General features: G+C 36.4%; 1 protein-coding gene across 2 annotated transcripts; it reads left to right on the forward strand.

Annotated features, from left to right (window-relative positions):
- The first annotated feature begins 17 nt into the window (after positions 1–17).
- LRRCC1 (leucine rich repeat and coiled-coil centrosomal protein 1) lies at positions 18–18,233 on the forward strand. Of its 2 annotated transcripts, XM_059863027.1 has the most exons (19): positions 20–238; positions 321–526; positions 882–947; positions 1,699–1,866; positions 3,755–3,924; positions 4,021–4,230; positions 5,037–5,239; positions 5,944–6,103; positions 6,418–6,566; positions 7,604–7,808; positions 9,380–9,519; positions 10,794–10,995; positions 12,064–12,249; positions 13,443–13,617; positions 14,346–14,509; positions 15,360–15,568; positions 15,747–15,884; positions 17,208–17,343; positions 17,947–18,233. In XM_059863027.1, the coding sequence occupies exons 1-19, from the start codon at positions 162–164 to the stop codon at positions 18,076–18,078; spliced, it is 3,096 nt and encodes a 1,031-aa protein (XP_059719010.1). In that variant the 5' UTR covers positions 20–161; the 3' UTR covers positions 18,079–18,233. The 2 variants fall into 2 exon arrangements, 1 of the variants encoding a protein (XP_059719010.1); XR_009488782.1 differs by lacking the exons at positions 15,360–15,568; positions 17,947–18,233 and having other exon boundaries at positions 18–238.
- The last annotated feature ends 2,920 nt before the right edge of the window (positions 18,234–21,153 follow it).

Below are 21,153 nucleotides of genomic sequence, written 5' to 3' on the forward strand. Positions count from 1 at the left end.
GCAGCGCCGCCTCCCCGCGGCCGCGCCTGCCCCGGCGGGAGCGGGACGCGGCCGGAGCGGAGCGCGGCGGCGGCGGGGCCGTGAGGCGGCGCCGTGAGGCGTTTTGTCCCGGCCTAAGGCGGGCATTGCTGCCGTGGGAGACGACGGAGCATTGAAGCGAGATGCGGTCAGCGCGGGGGCCCGGCGGGACTGCGGGGATCCCCGGCGAGCTCAGCCTCATGGATAAGGGCGTTAAGAGGTGAGTGCGGACGGGCCGGGGAGAGGGGCGGTCGCGGCGCCGGGCCGAGCTGCCGGCTGACGGTGGGCTCCTCTCTCCGCAGCCTGAGGGATGTGTCCCTGAGTTCGGACCTGCACACGCTCAACGCCCACTGTAACCTCATCGCCAGGATCCAAGGGCTCGACCACCTCCGGAATCTGCAGCACTTGGATCTGTCATCAAACCAGATTAGCCGCATCGAGGGGCTCGGTTCCCTGGCCAAGCTACGCACCCTGAGCTTGTCCTGCAACCTGCTAACCAAAGTGGAGGGTCTGCAATGTTTATCTCTGTCCATTTAGCAACTTACTAAGGTTTTCTGAGAGTCGTTTTAATGTTTACTTCCGGAATGTTTGCATATAATTAAGGTTATACCGAGTTAGTATGCATTAGTATACTAACCATTTTATAAAGTAAATTTTAAGATGAGTATGTATAGTCTTCATAAGCCTTATCATAGCAAAATGCCTTAATTTAGAAGAAAAACATGATTTTTATAATATGATTATAGTCATAATTCGTAGTTAGGATCTTTAAAGGTTCACTTTGCAAGTTTTGAATTTGATGAAAGCAGAGCATTCTTCTGAAAATCCTACTGTTTATATTTTTTTCCCCTCATTTTGTTTAGGACTGGAAAAACTCTTTAATTTAACTATGGTGAACTTGTCATATAATCGCATAAATGATCTCTCTGGTAAGTGATGTTGCCATGTGCTGTGAACTAGAAAGCATTTGTCTGACTTTGAATTTAAAAAACTTGACCAAGTGTATTTTGAGAAGTTTCTAGCACTTCAAGTGCCAATTCAATGAATAATTCTAATATAGGTGGCTATTGCTGCTCTTCTCATCTTTAAAGTTTTTAACACCAAAGATTGTTCTGAACTGGAATTTATTCTTCTGTGTTTGGTGAGGCCAAGCTTGTTCAGAAAGTAGTACAGTAAACATTTCAGACTTACTTCCAAAATATTCATATCCTTCATTTTTATAGAACAAAAATGCAACTTTACATATGATCTGGAAGTTCTTTTGTATATCTCGGTTGAAATGGTCAGTTCTTATGATTTCATGCTACAAAATCAAGAGAACTTGTAATGGGAAATGAAAAGAACATTGGTAACAATTTTGTTAGTGAGCATGTGTTATAAAATGAAACTTGAAGGAAAAGGTTTGTTTTTACATGCTTTTTAACAGCCAGAGATTAATCTGTTTCTTTAAAGTTAGCTCACATAAGTAGCTTAAGTGTTGTACTTTGGGTAGAGTGGCATAGGTAATTAAAATGTAGGGAAGGATATGGAGCAAATGTTGTTTTCTCATTTCTAGTTATGATATATTATTTACTGAGTATTTTTCAACAAGATGCTGTTTGTTCTAAACCCTGTAGTCTAGGACTGTAGCAGAAAACATTACTTTGTGGTTGTTTGGGTTTTTTGTCCTGAAATTTCCAGGATTTCGATCCCTTCATGGAACCAGACATAAGATTAGCCACATTGACCTTCACAGCAACTGTGTAAGCAATATGAATCACTTGCTTCAGTGCACGAAGGGGCTGTGCTGTTTGACAAACCTCACGCTGGAAAGAAATGGAAAAGCCAATCCAGTTTGTCACATAGCAGGTATGGATCTGATCTTATGTAGATAATTTGTGCTCATTAGCTCAGTGATTTCCTTTAAGCTGTGAGCCATTTTCTGAAGCTTGCAAATTTATTCATAAACCGGCCAGCCTGCAGAAATCCAAATTCTGTCAAAATGAATTAATTTTCCATTTTAAAAAATCCTTTTTTTCCCAACAGCAAAATTATTATCAAAATTGTAAATGGTATGCTTTGATAAGGTTCAACATTTTCACTTGTGAGCCCAGAAGAGGGCCCCCAACATGATTAGAGGGATGGAGTACCTCTCCTATGAGGAAAGGCTGAGAGAATTGGGATTGTTCATCCTGGAGAAGAGAAGGCTTCAGGGTGACCTCATTGCAGTACCTGAGAGGAGTCTAAAAGAAGGAAGCAGAGAGACTCCAACGGCATGTAGTGACAGGACAAGGAGGAATGGTTTCAAACTGGAGTAGGTTTAGATTAGATAGTAGGGAAAAATCCTTTACTGTGAATGGTGGTGAGGCACTGGAACAGGTTGCCTAGAGTGGTTGTGGATACCCCATCCCTGGAAGTCTTCAAGGACAGGTTGGATGGGGCTCTGAGCCACATGGTCTAGTGAAAGGACAGGAGTATTAATATTATAAGCTAGAAAGGTGGAGAACTCAAAAGAACATATGTAGAGATACTGAACTTTTAGGCAGAAGGCAGGCAGGAAATAGGTAGTCTGCTACTGCTAGAGACCACAAGAGAAAGATAAGTAACAGTTAGCTTTTCCTTCTTTTTACCCCTGCTTTGGTTAGCAGCAACAGACTCTTGGATACTCTGCAGTAATTAACATTGTCATCCAAATAGGTTTAAGGTGTTTCACTAGGCAGCTTGGAGACAAGTTGGAGAATGCATGTGGATGCATCACTTTCAGTTGCATTTGAGCTTCTGGTTTGGGGGTAGGTTTTTCAGGCCATTAAAATATTACAGCTCATTAAAATATCTAAGTTCAAACAAGTTAAATTGTAGCATTTTATATTGGTGTAGTTTTTTTTATTTTCTGTGTAAGAGAGGAAAATCTCTTACAGGAAGGTGGAAGTGGAGGATTGATGCTTTTGCAAGAGTTTAAAGGTAATTTCAAAGAGTAAGACAGTAGAAATTACAACCATAGAAAATAGCAATCATATCATGAGCATACAATTGATACAGGTGTAATGTCGGTACAGTTAGAAAGAAACACCAGGTGTTACTGAGGAAAGCCAAAGTTTTAAGTAATGTTTTTAAATGCACTCATCATGTTTTGCAAATACATTCAAGCACTACAGAAACAGTAAGAGGACTATTAAACTTACCTGATTAACTTAGAAAATGACACTAGTTTTCTTCTGCAAGTATTTACGTACATCTTCATATCTGTGTCTTTGGTGGCACTTTCAAAACTGCAGTGTTCAGCAGCCCAAATTTTAATAAATTAAAAGTGCTAACTTCAGTGTTTTACAGTTTCATAACTCCTTATTTCATTCACTTACAAAGGATGAAGTTGTCTAAGCCCTTTCAGAACTTGCTTTTCATTCATCTACCCTTCACCCTTCTACCCATTACATTCATCTACCTTTCCACTTGGTACAACTGTTCGGGTGCAGTAGGCTGATGTTGAAAGGTTGTCTGTGCAATTGCAGTGTGCTGATGGTGGCTGGGAAATCCCTGTGTAGATCAGGACTAGGCAGGCAGCTTCCCAGTTGATTTAATTTGTAATGTTGTCTGTTGAAAGCCTTGGGAGGGGAAAGACGAGACAATGGTAAATAACTCACTACGTTTTTTTATTACATTAAAAATGCAATAAATCATTTAAGATGATGAGGTACATAAATTACACCAGGCATCTTTGGAAGGTTGATTTCAATTTAAATGTGGTCTTTTTCTCAAGGTTATAGAGAAACTGTTCTTCAGTCATTACCCCAGCTAACAGCTCTAGATGGAACAAATATTTCTGGTGAACCAGTGGACCTGGCAGAAGAAAACTGTTCAGATTTGCAGTGTTTAGAAGATATTTCGGGCTCTTTGGTTTCATCTGGGTGCCCTTCCACCCGAGATCAGGTGCCATAGTTTGTGTGTCCTAGTTGTAAAACTGACACATTCTATTTTTATATTGCACGAGCATATTAATGCTACAAGAGTTGTTTTTTCTGATAGAACAATGTTCCCTTACTGCTGGCAACACCACACATCGACCAGGCACTGGCTCAGTTTCGGCAGCGTTCAAGGATACCAGTGCAAGGTGCCACCAGCTCCTCCACAGAGCTTGTCTCATCTTCTGAACCCGAGAAGACCCACCTTGATAAAATACACAGTGAGATGAGGATTAAAAAAATAGAAGATCAGATTTTACAGATACTGGAAAAGGTGATTTTTTTTTTTTTTTTAATTACTGTGATTGCACAGCGAGTTTTGTTTGTAAGATAAGGTGTGCCTTTCTGATAATGAAAAATTTGCTGAACCAGACTAGAGCATTTCTACTGGTATTATGGGCTGACTGTGCTAATGTGTTCTTAATCATTTTGAGAAGCTGGGAATAAAATAAAAACAAGTCTTTAAACTGAAGATTGCACTTTGTATCATGAATCATGCAGAATAAAAACCATTGTGTATGAAAATAGCAGAGCTATTCCCATACAACATACCATGTTGCATTAGAAAATTCTTTTTAATGTTGGTTTGTTTTTTTTTTTTAGTCCTGAAACCATCTATGTACTACCTGAACCAGAGTAAAACAAGAAATGCACCAAAGTGCCTGGATTATACAGTTGGTGAAAATTAATTTCACCAATAGGTTAACTTAGTCTGAGATGCTTGTCACGTACTGTAGTTTGTGTTGTTAACATAGATAACATCAGTTTCTCAGGTTTGCTTGGTACTGGTGTTTGCAAGGCTTTTTTGGTTTTAAGTGCTCTGTTTGTTTTACAATTTTCCCCAACTGCCTAACGATTTTACCAAATTTCAGGTATTTCAAAAGAAAACAACTATATGTTCTCAAGCATTCTGGGTTTACTTTAGCTTTAAAAAATATATATATTTCAGCAAGGAGGGAAGCAATTGTTTACTTTTTGTCAAAATTATTTTGTGTGATTTTTTTTTTAAATTGCACCTGAATAAGTGTTAGCCAATCAGAAACTGTAAAATTTATATCTAAAACTTTGATCTCTTCTTAGGTGTCTGATAGTTCAAGACAGGAAGCTGCTCCAAGTGCTCTCAAAGCTAAGAGAGACACAGATCCAACTTCTGAGAGTGAAAATGAGAGTGGAAAAGAGAACAACAGAAAGGTCATGAAAGGAAGCAAGATCCCCACTTACCGTAAAACTGCCTTATCTACAAAAGGTCATGCAAGTCATCTAAAGAAGAAAATTACTTACAGGTATCTCAGTGTTTACTGTATCAAGCCAAATTAATTAAACTGAATATTGTCAGCATGAACATAGTTTTAACTTGAAACATTTCACTGAAAGTGGTAGGTTGAGTAAAGCAAGTCAATTAATAGTACCCTGAAAATGAGTAGCTACTGAGGCTTCCTTCAGTTGTTTCTTTCTTCGGGTGAGAAGGAAATTGAACTGAAGATTCCAAAACAAACACTTTAAAAATCCTAACAGCTTATGTTTCCATCTTTGTTTTAAATTGTGGTGGCAAAAGAATTCTCCACAGATGGAACTGATAATTAAAAGATTCATGGTGTCAGAACAATGGTCAAGAGTATATATCTTTGATGAAGCTGAGGATGCCATAGTGATTTATTTGATTTGTATGGTAAATATTAGAAGTGATGATTAGAAGACAATACAAATTGGAATATATTTATTCAGCCACTGCAGCTCTACAGCTAGTCTACTCTTCTAAAATTATTTTGTGTCTATGTGATCATGAGATGGTTTTAGGTAGCATCTGCTAGTTGTAAGTATCTTTTTAGAGCTGAATATTTGAATTTAGCTGTTTCTGTGGTCTGATTGCAAATTATTTTCTAAATGGTTTTGAACTCTCTAGTATTTAGCTGCTGCACTAAACTGTAAAGTTTTTTTCATTTAAAAGTGTCTGAATCCACTTTTACTCTTTAAACTCTGCATATAGGGAAGAGAAGAAGAGTTCCTCAAAGTGTCCGTGCTCCGGAGAGAATGACTCTCATTTTAAAGTAGTGGGAAGAAAAGCTGAAATACTAACTGGAAGACAGAGCAATATGGAAAAAGTAGAAGAATGTAATTCAAATCACGTAGAGGACTCAACATACCGAGTAGGTTTTGCATCATTTCAAGTTAAATATGTTGTCATCTGAAGCCAAACATATGTCTCCTGGTTAAACTAAAACTGGATGTGACAAGAACAATTGCATGTAGATATTATAAAAATATCTGCATTGTAGTGCCAGCTGGGAGAGGATGTATTTTATTTCACTTTTATGGAAGTTTTTGGTCTGGTCACTTGCACTTTCTTCTGAATTCCAGAAAGACAAAAAAGTCTTGTTCTACAGTTTTAAATATTGTTTATTATTTTTGGCTATGTTTGAATGTTTCCTAGTAAGTTGATGCTTATCACATTCTTGCTAAGGCTCTAATTCAAGAACTGGATCAGGAGAAAGAAAAGAGGTGGAAAGCAGAGCAAGCAGAGAAGAAATTATTAGAGCATGTCAGTGAGCTACAGAAGCATGCAAAAGAAGAAAAGAATATTCAGAGTATGGCTTTATTCACTAGAGACAGGTAGGGAAATAATGCTGTAATCTAAGAGTTTGTTAAGGTTTTCTTTTTCGTTTCCAATAATTCATTCTGTAGGCTTAAGAAACAAGGACAGCTTTAAACAATATACTTAGAAAATAAGGCATCAAGAAGTAGTGCTAGAATTTCTCTCAGTATTACCTAGTGAAATTCCCTTCTGCAGCTTTCTTCCTGTTCTTGTCATAGAACAGTATCAGTATGCCACTTTCTCCATTTCTAGCCATTACTTTCCAAACAACCTGTATCATAACTATACCTTTAGTTCAAGCTCTAGTAGCTGTTCCATATCATACTTCTGCCTTTTGTGTCCCTGTCTCCCTTTCTGCATACACCTAGAGAGTTCTTTGCTTTTTTTTTGTGCAGCACATAAGAACAAAAATGTTTCTGGCAGGGTAGAGTTGGCCCATAGGCCATGTCTTGTGCAGGGCAGGCCTAGCACGTCTTCAGAGAGGTGGTTGACACCATCCTTGTGTGTTCTGAGCAGCAGCCTTTTTTTTTAAAAGATCTCCTTATTCTTGGAGATGTCTTCTCCATTTGGCTTTTTCTTAACTGTATTGTATTTATCAAAGCCTCCTTTCTTTTAGGAAAAACCAAGCCACGTGCTTCCTTAGTTACCATCCATGATTGACTGTGAATATTTCCCTTTTTTCCCTTTTTGTTTTAGGGTCACTTCCAACCTTTATTTTATACCCATCTACATTTATACCGTCTCTATAAGAGGTGTATTATGTTCCTGTAAAGCAAAGTAATACTGTAATGTTATTTCCTAAAAGATCTATCTATGAGGTTGTCTCCATCTCAGTTTTTTTTAAATGAATCTCCATATAGTAATGCTACACATGACTTAATTAATAGTTTATGTCTCTTTAAACAGCTTTCTATGACAGTGCTATTAATAGTAAAACACACTAAAAACCAAGATGTGTAGCTACAACAGCTACTAATGCCTTTTTCTCTGTGTATTTGGCATGAAACTTACAAGTAAAGCATTTCTAATACAACTTTACTGAGTTTATTCTCAGGTTAAAGGAATTGATATTGAAAGAGAGAGATGCCAAAGTAAGACTGCAAGCAGATGTCCAGCAGTTGAAAGGTGAAACTGAAAGACTTACTAATGAGCTAAATCAGGCAAGAAATAAAGAAGCAGAATATCAGAAGACCATGCGAGCTTTAGAAGAAACACTGTCCAAGATGGAGACACAGAGGTTGCAGCAGCGAGCAGCCGAGGTAAATATTTTTCATGAGTAAATAATGCAGTGGCAACACGGTGGCTACCAGTCCTGAATGCCAAGAAATACTAGATTTTACCAACACTGAGTCTGAGTTTTCCAAAATAAAACCTGGGGCTTTTTTTCTGCGTATTAGTAGTTAATAACAGGTATCCATTTTAATTGTCAGTTAATGTATTTTATAAATATAAATTTTATGGTGGCCTTAAGATAAAGGAGAACAAGTGCTATGTACTTAACACTGAGAGTTGATATTTTCTGAAAACACAGAGTGATAAAGACAAGTTTTTAAAGTTGCTAAAATCAACAGACATCTTACTACTGGGATGGTTTTTATTAAGGGAAGGTCTTTTTTCCTGTCCTTAAGATCCTGTAGCAAATACTCCTTAATAATTATGTTTCAAAGAATAATCATGATGCTCTCAAAACTAAAAGCTCTTTTTAATGTTCAGATTTAATATACCTTTGGCCTATTTTATCAATTCCAAGATTAAGAAATTCTAGAATATTTCATAGAGCTTTCTCATTGTCCCAGCAATTGCTTTCAGTGGTAAATTATGGTTACTCCACATAGCCACCACTGTTTGAGGCCTTCAGTCAGCATTACTAGATGACTTCTTGAAGGGATTCAAGATAAGTAAGTTTACTATGCATCTAAATGTGTACCCTATTCCCTTGTTCTTCCTTGACATTTTAGTCAAAAGGTGTTCTTGCTTGACATTTTTAAGTGCTTCGGTTTAGGAGAGAATTGCTTCACTTCTTCCACAAAGCAAAGGAATACAGTGTGATGTGTCTAAAAGTTACTCATTAAATTATTCATGAAAAGGCTTAATATGTAGAACATAAAAACTGAGCCTTCTGAATTGTCCTGATTTTGAATTACCATTTAATGAGTAATCAACCCTTTTTTATAACTTTTTTTCATATCTCTTTTCTTCATCTTGAATCAGAAAAGAGTTTTGTATTTAAAAGACTTAAGTCTATAAAATGGAATTACTCATAAAAGCTTGCATCGAAAAAGTGGAGTATGCCATCTGGTGTTTATACCAATTCTACATTTTTTGTAAAATCATTAGAAAACAGCTGTGTTCAGCAGCTCTAAACTAAATTTCTACAATTTCTACAGCTCTAAACTGTACAAATCAGAAAGATGGAGATTTTGACAAAAGTGGAGTGTTTAAAAAATGAAGTTAATATTGAATATATCTAAAAATGTTTTGTTTGAAACTAATACAACAATAAAATAGTTTCTAATTGCAGAAATTGTTCTGCCAATGCACTTCTTCCACTTCTGCAGGATACCTTGAAGTTCTTTATGAATTAAGTAAATGCCCTTGGTTCTTTATCAAGGTTGTTTTTTGAGTTGTAGGAAGTTAAGTTTTATTTTAAACATCTTATCTTAAATTTCTTCAAGTGTTACAATATATTAAGAAAAAACCAAAACAAAATCAAACAAAAAACCCCAAACAAAGAACTCTTAGAAGGCACCTGTTCCTTTGTGTTCTAGTATAAAGCATGACAATTAGATTACAGTTTTAAGAAAACCTTGCTCTTGTCTTTATGACATAGATAAAACAGGTGCAAGAAGCAGAGCTTAAAGCATCAGCAAATGAAAGAGAAGTACAGTTACTTCGAATATCTGTCCGACAACAGAAGGAGAAGGTAAAACAACTCCATGAGCTTCTTGTATTAAGAGAGCAAGAGCAAAGGTATGGTCATTATTTTTTTCTCACAAGTTAATAGAGATGCTTGTGTTGCCAACATGGTTTTTTAAATGCCTTCTAAAGTACAGATGGGTTTTTGTCCGGGTTTGGTTTGTTTTGGGTTTTTTTGATTAGTGGGAGAGATGGTCATTGTGAAAACGTAGATGTCTTCCGACACATTCTCTTGCCCATTCATGAATATCTTGTAGATTCCTGACTCATAAATTGGTGTGGGCAACTTCCAGCCTTTAATGTGAAAGGTTTTTCTCTTATAATATGGCCAAATTCTTTATTTTAAACACTAGACCTGTAATCCAGGAATAATCAGATAAAAATAAAATTGTATTTGAATTACTGACTGAAGAGCTGCATATGCTGCAATAACACAAAGTGTTCTGGAGCCTCTGCAGAACCTTGCTTGTTGGGTGGAGTGTGAGTTACTTGCCTGACTGTTTTCCTCTTTGAAAATTTCCCTTTTTTGGAGAATACTTGAGGCTAAATTCTGTGATGTTCAGCTCATACAATCAAATATGTGTAAAAACTATATCAAGAATACCATGAGGTATAGTATTATATAAGGAATGTTATTAATAAAATAAGCTGGTTAAATTTTCTAAATTGTACAAGGGAAAATTTATTCAGTTACCAAGAAAATGGCAGGTTTAGATGGGAAGAATCTTACAGCTTTATTTTGGGAACTTTGAATAATTACCTCATAAAGCTCCAAAAGATAGAATGTGAAGGACAGTGGATATTTTATATTTTTTTGCTTTAAAGTAGATGAACAGAGTAGTGATGAAGTAGAGAGTACATTTGCTTCAGCGTTGTCCTTTTAGGTCCCTGTTGCTGCTGCTTTTCAGGTTTTGGGTCTGAGTGAATAGCAGCAGTTGTTGGGTGAGGGTGAAAGGAATGACTGACTGCAGAAGAGGGTGTCTGGCTGTACAGGGCTTTTCTCTGATTCCAGTGTCACTTCCAGATATTTGTTAACAGCAAAGCATACAAGTGCTAAATCACAGCAAAAGCACAATTGCATAATTTCTACAAATGTTTGAATTAAAAAGTAAGGATATTCCTTTGGGTGTTTTCAACAGTAGTCAACAGAATTTTCCTCATGCCAGGGCCATTTTCAGAGAAGACTGAAGGCTGTCTGTGAGATGAAGGAATTTATCCCATTTATTATGTAATTCATTATCCTTGTTCAGTAAGACCAAGGAAAGAAATTAAAATAGCATTGTGAGATTCTGCAGTTCATGTCTCAAGTGTATGCCTGGTAATTTCAGGAAAGAACTTGGAACCCGAGTTGCTTTAAATGGACCTGAATTTCAAGACGCTTTGTCAAAAGAAGTGGCTAAAGAGCAGCAGAGGCATGAACAGCATGTTAAAGAATTGCAGGAGAAAATTAACATGTCAAACCAGAAGTACAGAGAGTTAGAAGATGAATTTCGTTTAGCTTTAACTATCGAAGCAAAAAGGTTTAAAGAGGTAAGACTAAGAACATTACATCTCACGCTAGGTGAAGTTGTAGTTCTCCTCACTGTCTTGGGTTCAGGTGGATAATTCTGGGTGTGGTTTTTTGATGTTTTGTTGGGTTGGTTTTTTATCCCTATGATCTTTGCTCCAAGGATTCATGCAAGAATACTGGTAGAAAGGCTTGAAATATCAGTGATTAGAACAATGACAGCAAATGCCAAGTCAGCATTCAAAAACCCCAGCATTTTTGTTCATATGTAGATAATCAAAAGAAATTTTAAAAACCTCTTCTGTCTGATGTTATTAATTTCTTTTAAAATATGTTGGCCTTTAATTAGAATATATTCAATTACAGTAAAACCTCTTTATTGGTTTGTGTTTTGATAACCTTATTGCTAAATATATATATACAAGTATATTTAGTAATATAGTTCCTTATTGTGTAAATTTTCAAAACTGAATTTTGGATATATATTTTGAAACTCAAATTCAAAGCTCGCTCGCTAAATTCCTCAAGGAATTTATTTCTGTGGCTAGTATTTACATTTTTTATATGTTAAATAAAATATTCAATTCTTCACCTTAAACTTGTTTTTCTTTGTTTTAAATAAGTTTTAAATAGATGGGAGAAGAGGGGAAATAAAAGACAGGGGTTTTGCTCTTCAAATCTTTCTGTTGGAAGAAAAAAAGGCTTGAATTAACTTCGTCCTCCTTTTGCGATTTTAATGTCAATTTTAACAATGAGATTAAATCCAGCCATTGTTTTTAGCTCCCAAGTATGGTTTTTCTGCTCTGCCTCCCATCCACTCATGATTTTTTTTTTTTTTTTCTGTGTGTTGAGGGTGGTTTTTTGTTTGTTTGGGGGTTTTTTTACAAGTACACAGCTGGGTACAACCAGTTTTTCAAGTTGTAGTTTCATGAACAAACCAGGAGAAAACTGGTTTCAGATATTCACTAATTTCCTGTAGAGCTGATGAATTTCTGTGTCTTCACTTGAAATTCAAATGTCATTTATGTTTATATATGCACATTTTTTTCCAAATGTTAGCATTTTTCAAGTCTTGTCTTATAAAATTTTAGGTAAAACAGGGGTTTGAAAAAGCTTCTGCTGATCTAGTTGAATACAAACAAGCCCTGTTTGAGTTGGAACAAAGGGAAAAAGACATGGCAAGTCTGATCCAAGACCTGACAAATTTAGTTGAAGAACAGAAAGCAAAAATTGCAGAATTAACAAAATCAAATGAAGAAGCTACAGCAAACCTAAAGGTATTTGTTTCAAAACATTTCAACTACATAGATTATTTTTTGTGATATTTCATCTATAAAAGTTAATGATTCCATACAAGCTTGATTAACTAAAACACAGAGGTTTCCTATTGCACTAAGAAGCTGTAGTATACATCAGTCTTTATTCTTGCATCTTGCATTTCTGTTTCTCACAAACACTGCTCCCCATATAGAAAAATGTTGACTCACTCATGCTTTGGAAAGTGGACTCCTTGCCCTGTGACCAGTAGCAGTTTTTATATACTAGTTGGTCAATCAAAACTACATTAATAGCCCTGATCCCTTATAAATTCAAAGAAATGGAACATGCTTCTGCACTGGTCGCTAGTATGAAGTAAAACTGTAATTGAACAAATAATGCAGTGTAGTTATTAGCAGCTTAGTATCTCCTAGTTGTATAATATTAGAAGTATTATTTATTATCTACTGAGTGTCAGATTTTAATCTTAAATACTCTGGGCACAGTTGGTTTGTGGTAACATAGCCTAGTACTATTCTATTATCTGTAAATAATTTTTTTAAATTTAAAGGACATAACTTTTGAATGGTTGTCTGATCCAGTCCGGCTTTGTGCTAAAACTTGGGTGGAGTACAACCCCTGCACAGCTGGGGTTCTAATCTCCCCTCTGCATGTTGTTGTTGTTGTTGTTAGGGTGCCCAAACATTTTGTTGTTGTACAGAATACGATTCTGCCAGTAAGTGATGCTTTTAAGAACAAAATTGAAGAATTCCTATATTAAATAGCAGTAATCTGTAAAACAAAATATAGCTTGGATAATTGAAGATACATATTTATCATTGGAAATTAAAGCTTTTCCCAGCTTCTGGTCTTCTTCTGATTCAGTTTTTAATATCTTTTTCTTCTGCTTTTCTTGACTTATGCATTTATAATTCTAAACAGGTTTTTATGATGACATTAATACTTTAGCGTGGGTATTTAGAAGTCAGCTTTACAGTTTTCTTGCATTGAAGTAAGTCTATTTGAAGGAAACATTTGTGTTTCACAGCTAGAATGAGATGCAGACAGAGCCCGGAATGCAAGCAGAATATTTCTCAGTTTACTTAATTTGGTGTATATAAGGAATACTTTCCTAACCCCTTAGTACTGATTTGAAATTTTACATATTGTTTTAAATTATCTTACTGTCTTTTCCCAATGTTTGTTCATACAGTGTCGAACTGGAGAACTTGAAACTGTGATTGAGGAGGACAAACAAAAGGCTGTTCAAGTTGAACTTCTAAAAAAGGAAAATGTAAAACTTATTTCCCAGCTGACAGCCCAGGAATCTGTGATTGATGGATTAAAAATGGAAAGAAAAATATGGGGGCAGGAGTTGGCAGAACAGGGTAAAATGGTGGGGTTTTTTCTTTTGCAGAAAAAAAAATGGTGTTCAATATCTTATGTTCCAAATAAACACTCCAATAGAGTTTTAATCATGACAAGGTCCTTGGATGCCTTCCTGATCTTATCCAGTGTTAAAGATGATGTGCAAAAAAAAATGTTCTGTGGCACGTGGGCTGATACAGGATCTCTAACAGCAGTTGTGGGAGTCAGCCGTGAATACAGTTTATCTGTTTCCTGAAAATGTGAAAATGCCATGAAGTTGTACAAAGAACTTTTAAACATGAAACTAGAAAAACAAGGATCTGTAAATAATTTTATGTAATGCTTCTTGTCTAGTAGGGAAATCTAATATGGATATTTCAGTATATATCTTAAAAGAGTGTTAAATGCTGGGAGAAAAAAAGTTTGGGCATTTTTCATTTTTCTCTATTCAGCACCTGTGATTCAGCACCACCTTGTGGTCTTTAGGGGTCTGTAAAAATTATTGTCAACTATTTTTCAGAGAAGTTTTCAAAAAGAAAAAAACACAGACCTTCAGTTCTTCATTTCCTCTTAAGTGTTACCTACCCACAGATTAAATCCCCACAGTGTTTTCAGTGAGCAAAACAGTCAAACCTTTGGTTTGTAAGGTTCTTACCTTTGCCTCCCTCAGCCCAATCTCACAACATTCCACATCTTGAAGTCATCTATGAAATGAGCTGCTGTAATGTGAATATCCTGTTTTGTCCAGGAGCTCATCTTGCACAAGATCGGGGGAAACTGGAGGCAAAAATTGAAGTATTAACAAATGAGATTGACACATTAAAAAAGCAAAAGGAACAGGACAGTGATACCATAAAAATTAAAAACAAAATAGTGGATGATCAGACAGAAACAATTAGGAGACTAAAAGAAGTAAGTGCCATATCTGACAATTTGTGTGCTTAGCTTTCACTGCAAGTCTTAATTTTAGCTATCACAAACCCTTTGATAAAAGCTGCGTCTGCACTTGCAGTTTTTTGACTCACAAATCACAATCAGGCTGTCAGTGGCAATTCATTTCACTGAAAGCAGAAGAGAGCTTTTTATTAAATAGATGCACAGTGATACTACTTTGAATCTCTCACTGAACCATGTTTATGTACAGACTTTCTTCTCTTTGCCTTGCTTCAGTTTATTCTTGATAATGTTTTTGAGAGAGGTGAAACAAGGATAGTATAATTCTTCTTGAGTGTTTAAAAGAAAAAATAATTTAAACGTTTTTTTCACTTTTATTTTACAACATAAATATTTTTTTATTATTTTGTTCTTGTAAAATAGTATTTTGGCAGCAGAATATGTTTTGTCCCAATAATTACATGTCTCATTTAGAGACTTAAAAGAGAGACTTTATCTTAATAATCAAAGTTTTATAGCATGTTATGTCAAAGTTACATGCGTAAGTCATTGTTACACAGATTGTGAGCTTAGTGACTTACATATAAGTTGTTTATCCAACTCTTCTGTAGAATAACAGTTCAAAAAAACTTTTTTCTTATCTTGCTTTCAACTTCAGATTTATGTTTTGATGACTTTTTTTAAATTCAGACTTCTTTCAGATGAAGAATAAGTAACTATCCCTTTACTAAGTGTTCTTCATACATTCAGAAGAGTAAACTTTTATGTTGTTCTCTGCTTTATTCCATCATAGACTAAACACATACTCTTAAGTGATGACAATATAGTTAAGAGAGTTTGTGTGTTCTAAAATATTTATCTTCTAAAGGGCTTACAAGAAAAAGATAAACAAATTAAAAAACACCATGAAGAAAATCGGGAAGCTCAGAAATTGCTTCAAATACAGTTAGATGAAAAAGCTGCTGAATGTGAAAAGCTAATGAAAAAACTAGAAAGGCAAAATGAAAGAAAAGAGGAATTAAAGCAACTGCTAGAAGAAAAAGAAGTAGAACTTGATGACATTAAGAATGCTCACAGGTGATATATACAAATCACTAATTCTTTGGGATCATTGTATGCAGCCCTGCTCTGAAGTTATTCTTGCTTGCTATTAAAACCCACAAAAATGTGGAAAAATGGAAGCATGAGAAACTTTTCTGCCTTCCTAAGAAGTGGTATTTACATTCATTGTAAGTTGTGTGCATTTCATTTTCAGTGCGCTGAAAAAAAGGTGGCAAGGTAAAGGAGAGCTATTAAGCCAGCTGGAGGTGCAGGTTAAACAAATGAAAGAGAACTTTGATTTCAAAGAAAAGAAGCTGATTGAAGAAAGAAATAAAAGTCTTCAAACTCAAAGGTGAACACTTTAATAGTTTATTTTGTGACTATTCAGTTACTGTAGAGTTGCACTATTAATAAGTGCAGAAATGCTCGATTATGTGGTGAAAGAATGTGTAATGCCTTTTTAACTACTTGGTGAGCTCAGTTACAAACTGGGCCTAGAAGGAATTCTTGCTGTAGAGGTGACTTCAGGGAATTGGCATTCAGTTACAACATTCGGCATCTGAATGTCTTTATTTCCATTTTCTTTGAAAATAACTTCATACGGGTTATTTTATATATATATAACCTAGTCCTGTCAATCCAACCTATCTTGATCTCTTCTGTAGAGCCTACCTGCCCTCCAGCAGATCAACACTCCTGCCTAACTTGGTGTCTGTTAATCACTGTTTCAGTCTGTGACAGACTGTTTCTAAGTTACCTGTCATTCTTTTCCCATACAATTAGCAAGATTTAAAATGTATTTTCTTGTTCCTCTTACTGTCAATTTCTTCAACCAGTTAATAGTTAAATATCAGATGATACAGAAACTAGTATTCATAATCTGAAAAATTATTTCATATGCTTCTGGAATGATGGAGAAGTTTGTTAAACTGATGATTTTTACTTTATTCTTTGGCCCCCTTCTCATGTTTTTCTTCCTTCCTCCCAACTATTCTTGAGAAAATACCAGCTAGTTAATAAGACTGCATAAAAAGAAAAAAAACTGGACCACAACAAATCAACAACAAACAACAATAACAAAAAAGCCAAACAAACCACTTCAAACAGTCAATAGTATTGGGGTTTGAAACTGTCAGAAGATTAATAGTGAACTGAAATTTTTGTTCTAAATAATTCTGGTTTGTTTCAGAATTTTGTTGTAGATTAATTGTATAAAATTGCCTTGCATTTTGTTCCTACATATTTAAGAATCATCCCTTATAAGCAGAATTTGCTTGCAGTTAAAGAAATGCTTATTTACAGTGAAGGAGACACTTTTCTCTTTCTGTGAGGCTGGTCACAGGATATCACAGTTCATTCACTTCTTGGGAACCAAAAGCATAAGGAGATGTTTGAAAATAGGTGGACTTCTTGTCCATGTTGACAGTAGCAAGCCCTGATCTTCATATCCTTTGCTAGTGATTAAATGTGTCTCCTTAGAGAATGCCAGAAGTCCTAAACACAGTGCATAAAGCTAGAAATTGTACTTGAGCAAACAGGACACTTTTGATGCCAATAATATATAATGGTGTTCATGCTTAAGTTGTTAGAACTTTCTCAAAGGCAGAACTGGACAAAGCGAAATACTTCAATTGTTTGCAGGACTGTGATTTTTTTTTTTCAATATTTTTTTTAGGATTGCTGTGGAAAAGCTTCATAAAATGGATAATGCCTTCAGAAAACAACTTGAGTCAGTTTTGGCAGCACATCAGGAAGAACTCTTGCACCTGGAAAATGAAAAGGAAAAACAAATTGAAGCAGCAAATGAAAAAGTAATTTTAATACTCAGTTTATACATTTATCATATTTGCAATTTTATTCTACAGCTGCTACAAGAGTGGTGCTTGGAAGTCTCCTGTTTCAATCTATCAGGCTGACTTTGCAATCTTTGCGTAGCAAGAAAATCTTTAGACTTGAGTGATTGTAATGTTTTATATTCAAGCAAAGTAAAGCTCCATGCTATGCAGCTCTTATGAATCTATAGCTAAACATTTCCTTATACATACAGGCAAGAGTAATGATGACTATACCAGATAATCCATTTAACTCACCTATGCCCACCTTAACTGCTAGTGTTTCTGTCATCTACTGCATTCTTCTTGCAAGTGCATGACATGACATGACAACTGGTGCCTTTTTTCCTTAGTAAGTTTTCTGTATTGATACAGTATTTTCTACCTCCTAGCAGATTAATACATTTTTTTAAAGAAAAAAATCTGCTTCTGAATCCAGTATCAAGAATAATGCATTGCATATTCAAACATAAGCATATAACTCTTACATTGCTTATCAGTGTTAAAAACTGCCAAGATTATATGGGTTTAGGTGTATTAAGAAAAGGAATAATTCTACTTCATCTCTGTGTGCTCTTTCAGGTCTACTCTGTTGAAGAAGAAATGCGGGAGCTTCTGCAAGAAATGGCAAACAATAAAAAAGCCATGGAAAATAAAATACGACGACTTACACATGCACTGAATGATATTCAACAAGACTTTGAAGATTATTAATATTTATAGTAAAAATGTATATTACAAAAGCAGTTTCATCCACTACAATGGACTTTTCTTTGTTTTCCAGAAAATTGTCTTTGTTGTATATTTTGATAGTTCAGGGAGCAGACAAATGTTTTTACATTATTTTCATAATAAATAATTATTTCTAACCTTTGTTTATTTTTAACTACTTTCAAAATGGGTCAAAACATGTAGAGATGAAAAGCACCATATGAAATTAGGAATTAGCATGTTTAATAAGAGAAAAGGAGGTTGGAAAGTTCTAAGCCAAAAGCCTGAAGCTTTGCTTCAGTTGGGTAAAGATTCTTGTAATGAGAGAACCAAGAATGGTGAATCACAGAAGGGCTTGTTTTGAAAGGGACCTTAAAGATTATTCAGTTCCAACATCCCTGTCATGGGCAGGGACACCTTCCACTAGACCAGGTTGCTCAGAGCCCCATCCTGCCTGGCCTTGAATACTTCCAGAGATGGGGAATTCACAACCTTTGGACAACCTGTTCCAGTGCCTCACTACCCTCACAGTAAGGAATTTTTTCCTATCAGCTAATCCAAACCTACTGTCTTTCAGTTTAAAACCATTCTTCCGTGTCCTGTCACAACATGCCCTTGTAAGTAGACTCTCCATCTTTCTTGTACCTGAAAACATGTTTAATCTGCCTCTGCTGGAGAACGTGCAATTCCTGCGACTTAGAGCGGCTTTTTTGGCAGCATAGTTTGGTTTTCTCCACAGCAATAGGCTCCCTACCAGGCTCTTGAAACAGAGGAGATAATAACCTAAGAGCTTCTTATAGAAGCAAAAGATAACCCTTATGTTAATATATTGTTACACTTTTTTCATGGTGGAGGCTTTACCATCTCCACAGTACTCAGGTGTTAACTTCACTTGCTTGTTCTCGGAAGATCCTAAACTGCTACTGAACTACCCCATTCTCTGAAGCATTTTCATGCAAGGGAGCCGTGAGCAGTAAAATCAGGGGAACACACTGGTACACCAGGTGGGGCTGTTTCATCTCCCCTTGCACCTTGCAGTAGCTGCAGCAGAGTCCTGCTGCTCCAGTGACCATAGCAGCCCCTAAGCCGACTCTACTATCAGTTGTTCAGAACCCAGGTTTTAGCACACTGGCAGAGTGCAACTAATGGTGCGTTTTGGCGCACAGCAGCCCTTTAAAAGTACTTTATTTAGTGCTAGTAAAAAGCCCTGGCCTTTGTTTAACTGTGTGAGGCCTGCTAGGTTTGTTATTAATCTGTTAATGAAAGTTTGCTGTGTGAACCAGAGCTTGATACCAGCTGCTTCTTGTTATGAGGTGCAGCTTAAGGGATGACAAAGGCCTTGAAAATATGGGCACAAGTTAAAAGCAGAGGCCATGGCAGTGAAAACAGCATCCTGATGATCAGTGACTAGTCTTTAACAAAGCACAACATTGAAATCTGGGAACCAAATGTTTTAAAAATGGAAGTAGCAGTAGCAAAGCAAAGTTAAAAAACAGCCCAACAACTGAATGAGGTGCCTGCAAGAGCCTGGGAAAACACCCCCCGCTCTGCTTTGCATGGGGGAAGGTGTGCAGGGCTGGGACTTGTCTAGAGATTGTACTGTCTTAGAAAAGAGTAAAACTCCAAATTTGTGGAGGGGACAGAAAGCAGACACCTGCATCAGCTCTGACTCCCTGCACAGAGTTCCCACACCTGACCGATGAAAACACCAGGAGTGAGCCATCAGCAATAACACTATGTCTGCACTGTGGTACTGTCAGGTAAGGTAGGAGAGAGGTGTTAAGGACTTTTTGCTTGGAATCTGTGCCATTGGTTCATAATATGTAAAAGAAATGTTGGTTAGCAGGGTATAAGAATACACTCTATAAGTTTTCTAAAAGCAGAATTACTTCTTACTGTAGTGCTGTATATTCTCTGTCCACACTATGTGAGGGAAATGCTCACCTGGAAAGCTGTTCAATAGTACTTTCATGGATCTCACTGGTGCAGAAAACGTGCACCACTTCAGAGTGCTTTTCTGGCATGTTGATCAAGTGTTTCCTGGGGCACTTCTTTTTTTCTTTGTTTATTATTTGACCAAGCTACACTTTGGGTGAAGTAATTGAATACCTGGAATGCACCAGGAAGTTAAAAGAACTTATTCTTGCCCTGATTGAATTTCTTCATATCTCCTCTGAATTTTAACTCCAAAATTGTTGTTCTGACACTTTCTGATTTACTCATAGGGAGTTGTTAACAGTTTTAACATGATTTTTTTCTATTCCTTGCTCTTGGCTCAGGAATTTCATTTTACAGTACTTGGGAACATGCATGTGTGAGTAGTGCTTGGAACATTTTTCTTGTAGATGACTCCATCTTTAGCATTGTTTGCCTCTTTATGCTTACATGGCTTCCTTAGAGCTTTTTAATAAGTGTTTAAATGATTTTTACCTTCAAAATGGTAAAATAGACATGGTGATGTTGAAAGGTGCATCGAATTTACCTAATCACAAGGATAAATTTCAACCCAGCATAACTGAAAGACATAACTTAATAAAATAAATAAATAAAATTAATTTAATTAAATAAAAATATAAACAAAATATGAACACTGACCTTGTCAGATGCAAAGCATGCTCTTATTCATTAATCGTGACAATTTAAAATCAATTCCATTACTAGACTTTGTTTTCATTTCCCGACTAGAGAACGATCTATCTCAATCAATGTGAGTACAGAATCAAGAAATTCTTGTGTTGCTTGAGACCAGGAGGACTGTGGTTCCAGAAGCAGAGTGTGTTACCGTGCACGTTGCCCCGAACATGCGATTGCCCGTGCAGGTGCAGCTCCTGCGTGCCGGGGCACACCCAGGGTCCCGCGCCCCACTGCTGTGTGCGATGGGCGGCTGACAGTCTGCTCTTCTTTAAGTGCATTCCTGCAGTTCTTACACAGTATAGACTTTAAATCTTCTCTGCTTTTTATTCGATAGTAACTGAGGGAAAGAGGTGTTCCTGAATTGAGGCCAAGTATATATGGACACCTGTGGAAGGGGCTGGGAAAGCATCCAAAATTCCCTGTACCCCTGGCCAGATCATCAGC

This window comes from Haemorhous mexicanus, chromosome 1 (genome assembly GCF_027477595.1).
Source record: "Haemorhous mexicanus isolate bHaeMex1 chromosome 1, bHaeMex1.pri, whole genome shotgun sequence".
In the NCBI taxonomy this organism is placed as follows: Eukaryota; Metazoa; Chordata; class Aves; order Passeriformes; family Fringillidae; genus Haemorhous; species Haemorhous mexicanus.

What these genes read in the sequence shown, in the direction of transcription:
- LRRCC1 (XM_059863027.1), top strand. Translation starts at nt 162, where the DNA reads ATGCGGTCAGCGCGGGGGCCCGGCGGGACTGCGGGGATCCCCGGCGAG. An exon ending in AAGAAGAAAATTACTTACAG is followed by an intron (nt 5,240 to 5,943) that starts GTATCTCAGTGT and finishes CTCTGCATATAG; the next exon opens with GGAAGAGAAGAAGAGTTCCT. An exon ending in CAATTAGGAGACTAAAAGAA is followed by an intron (nt 14,510 to 15,359) that starts GTAAGTGCCATA and finishes TATCTTCTAAAG; the next exon opens with GGCTTACAAGAAAAAGATAA.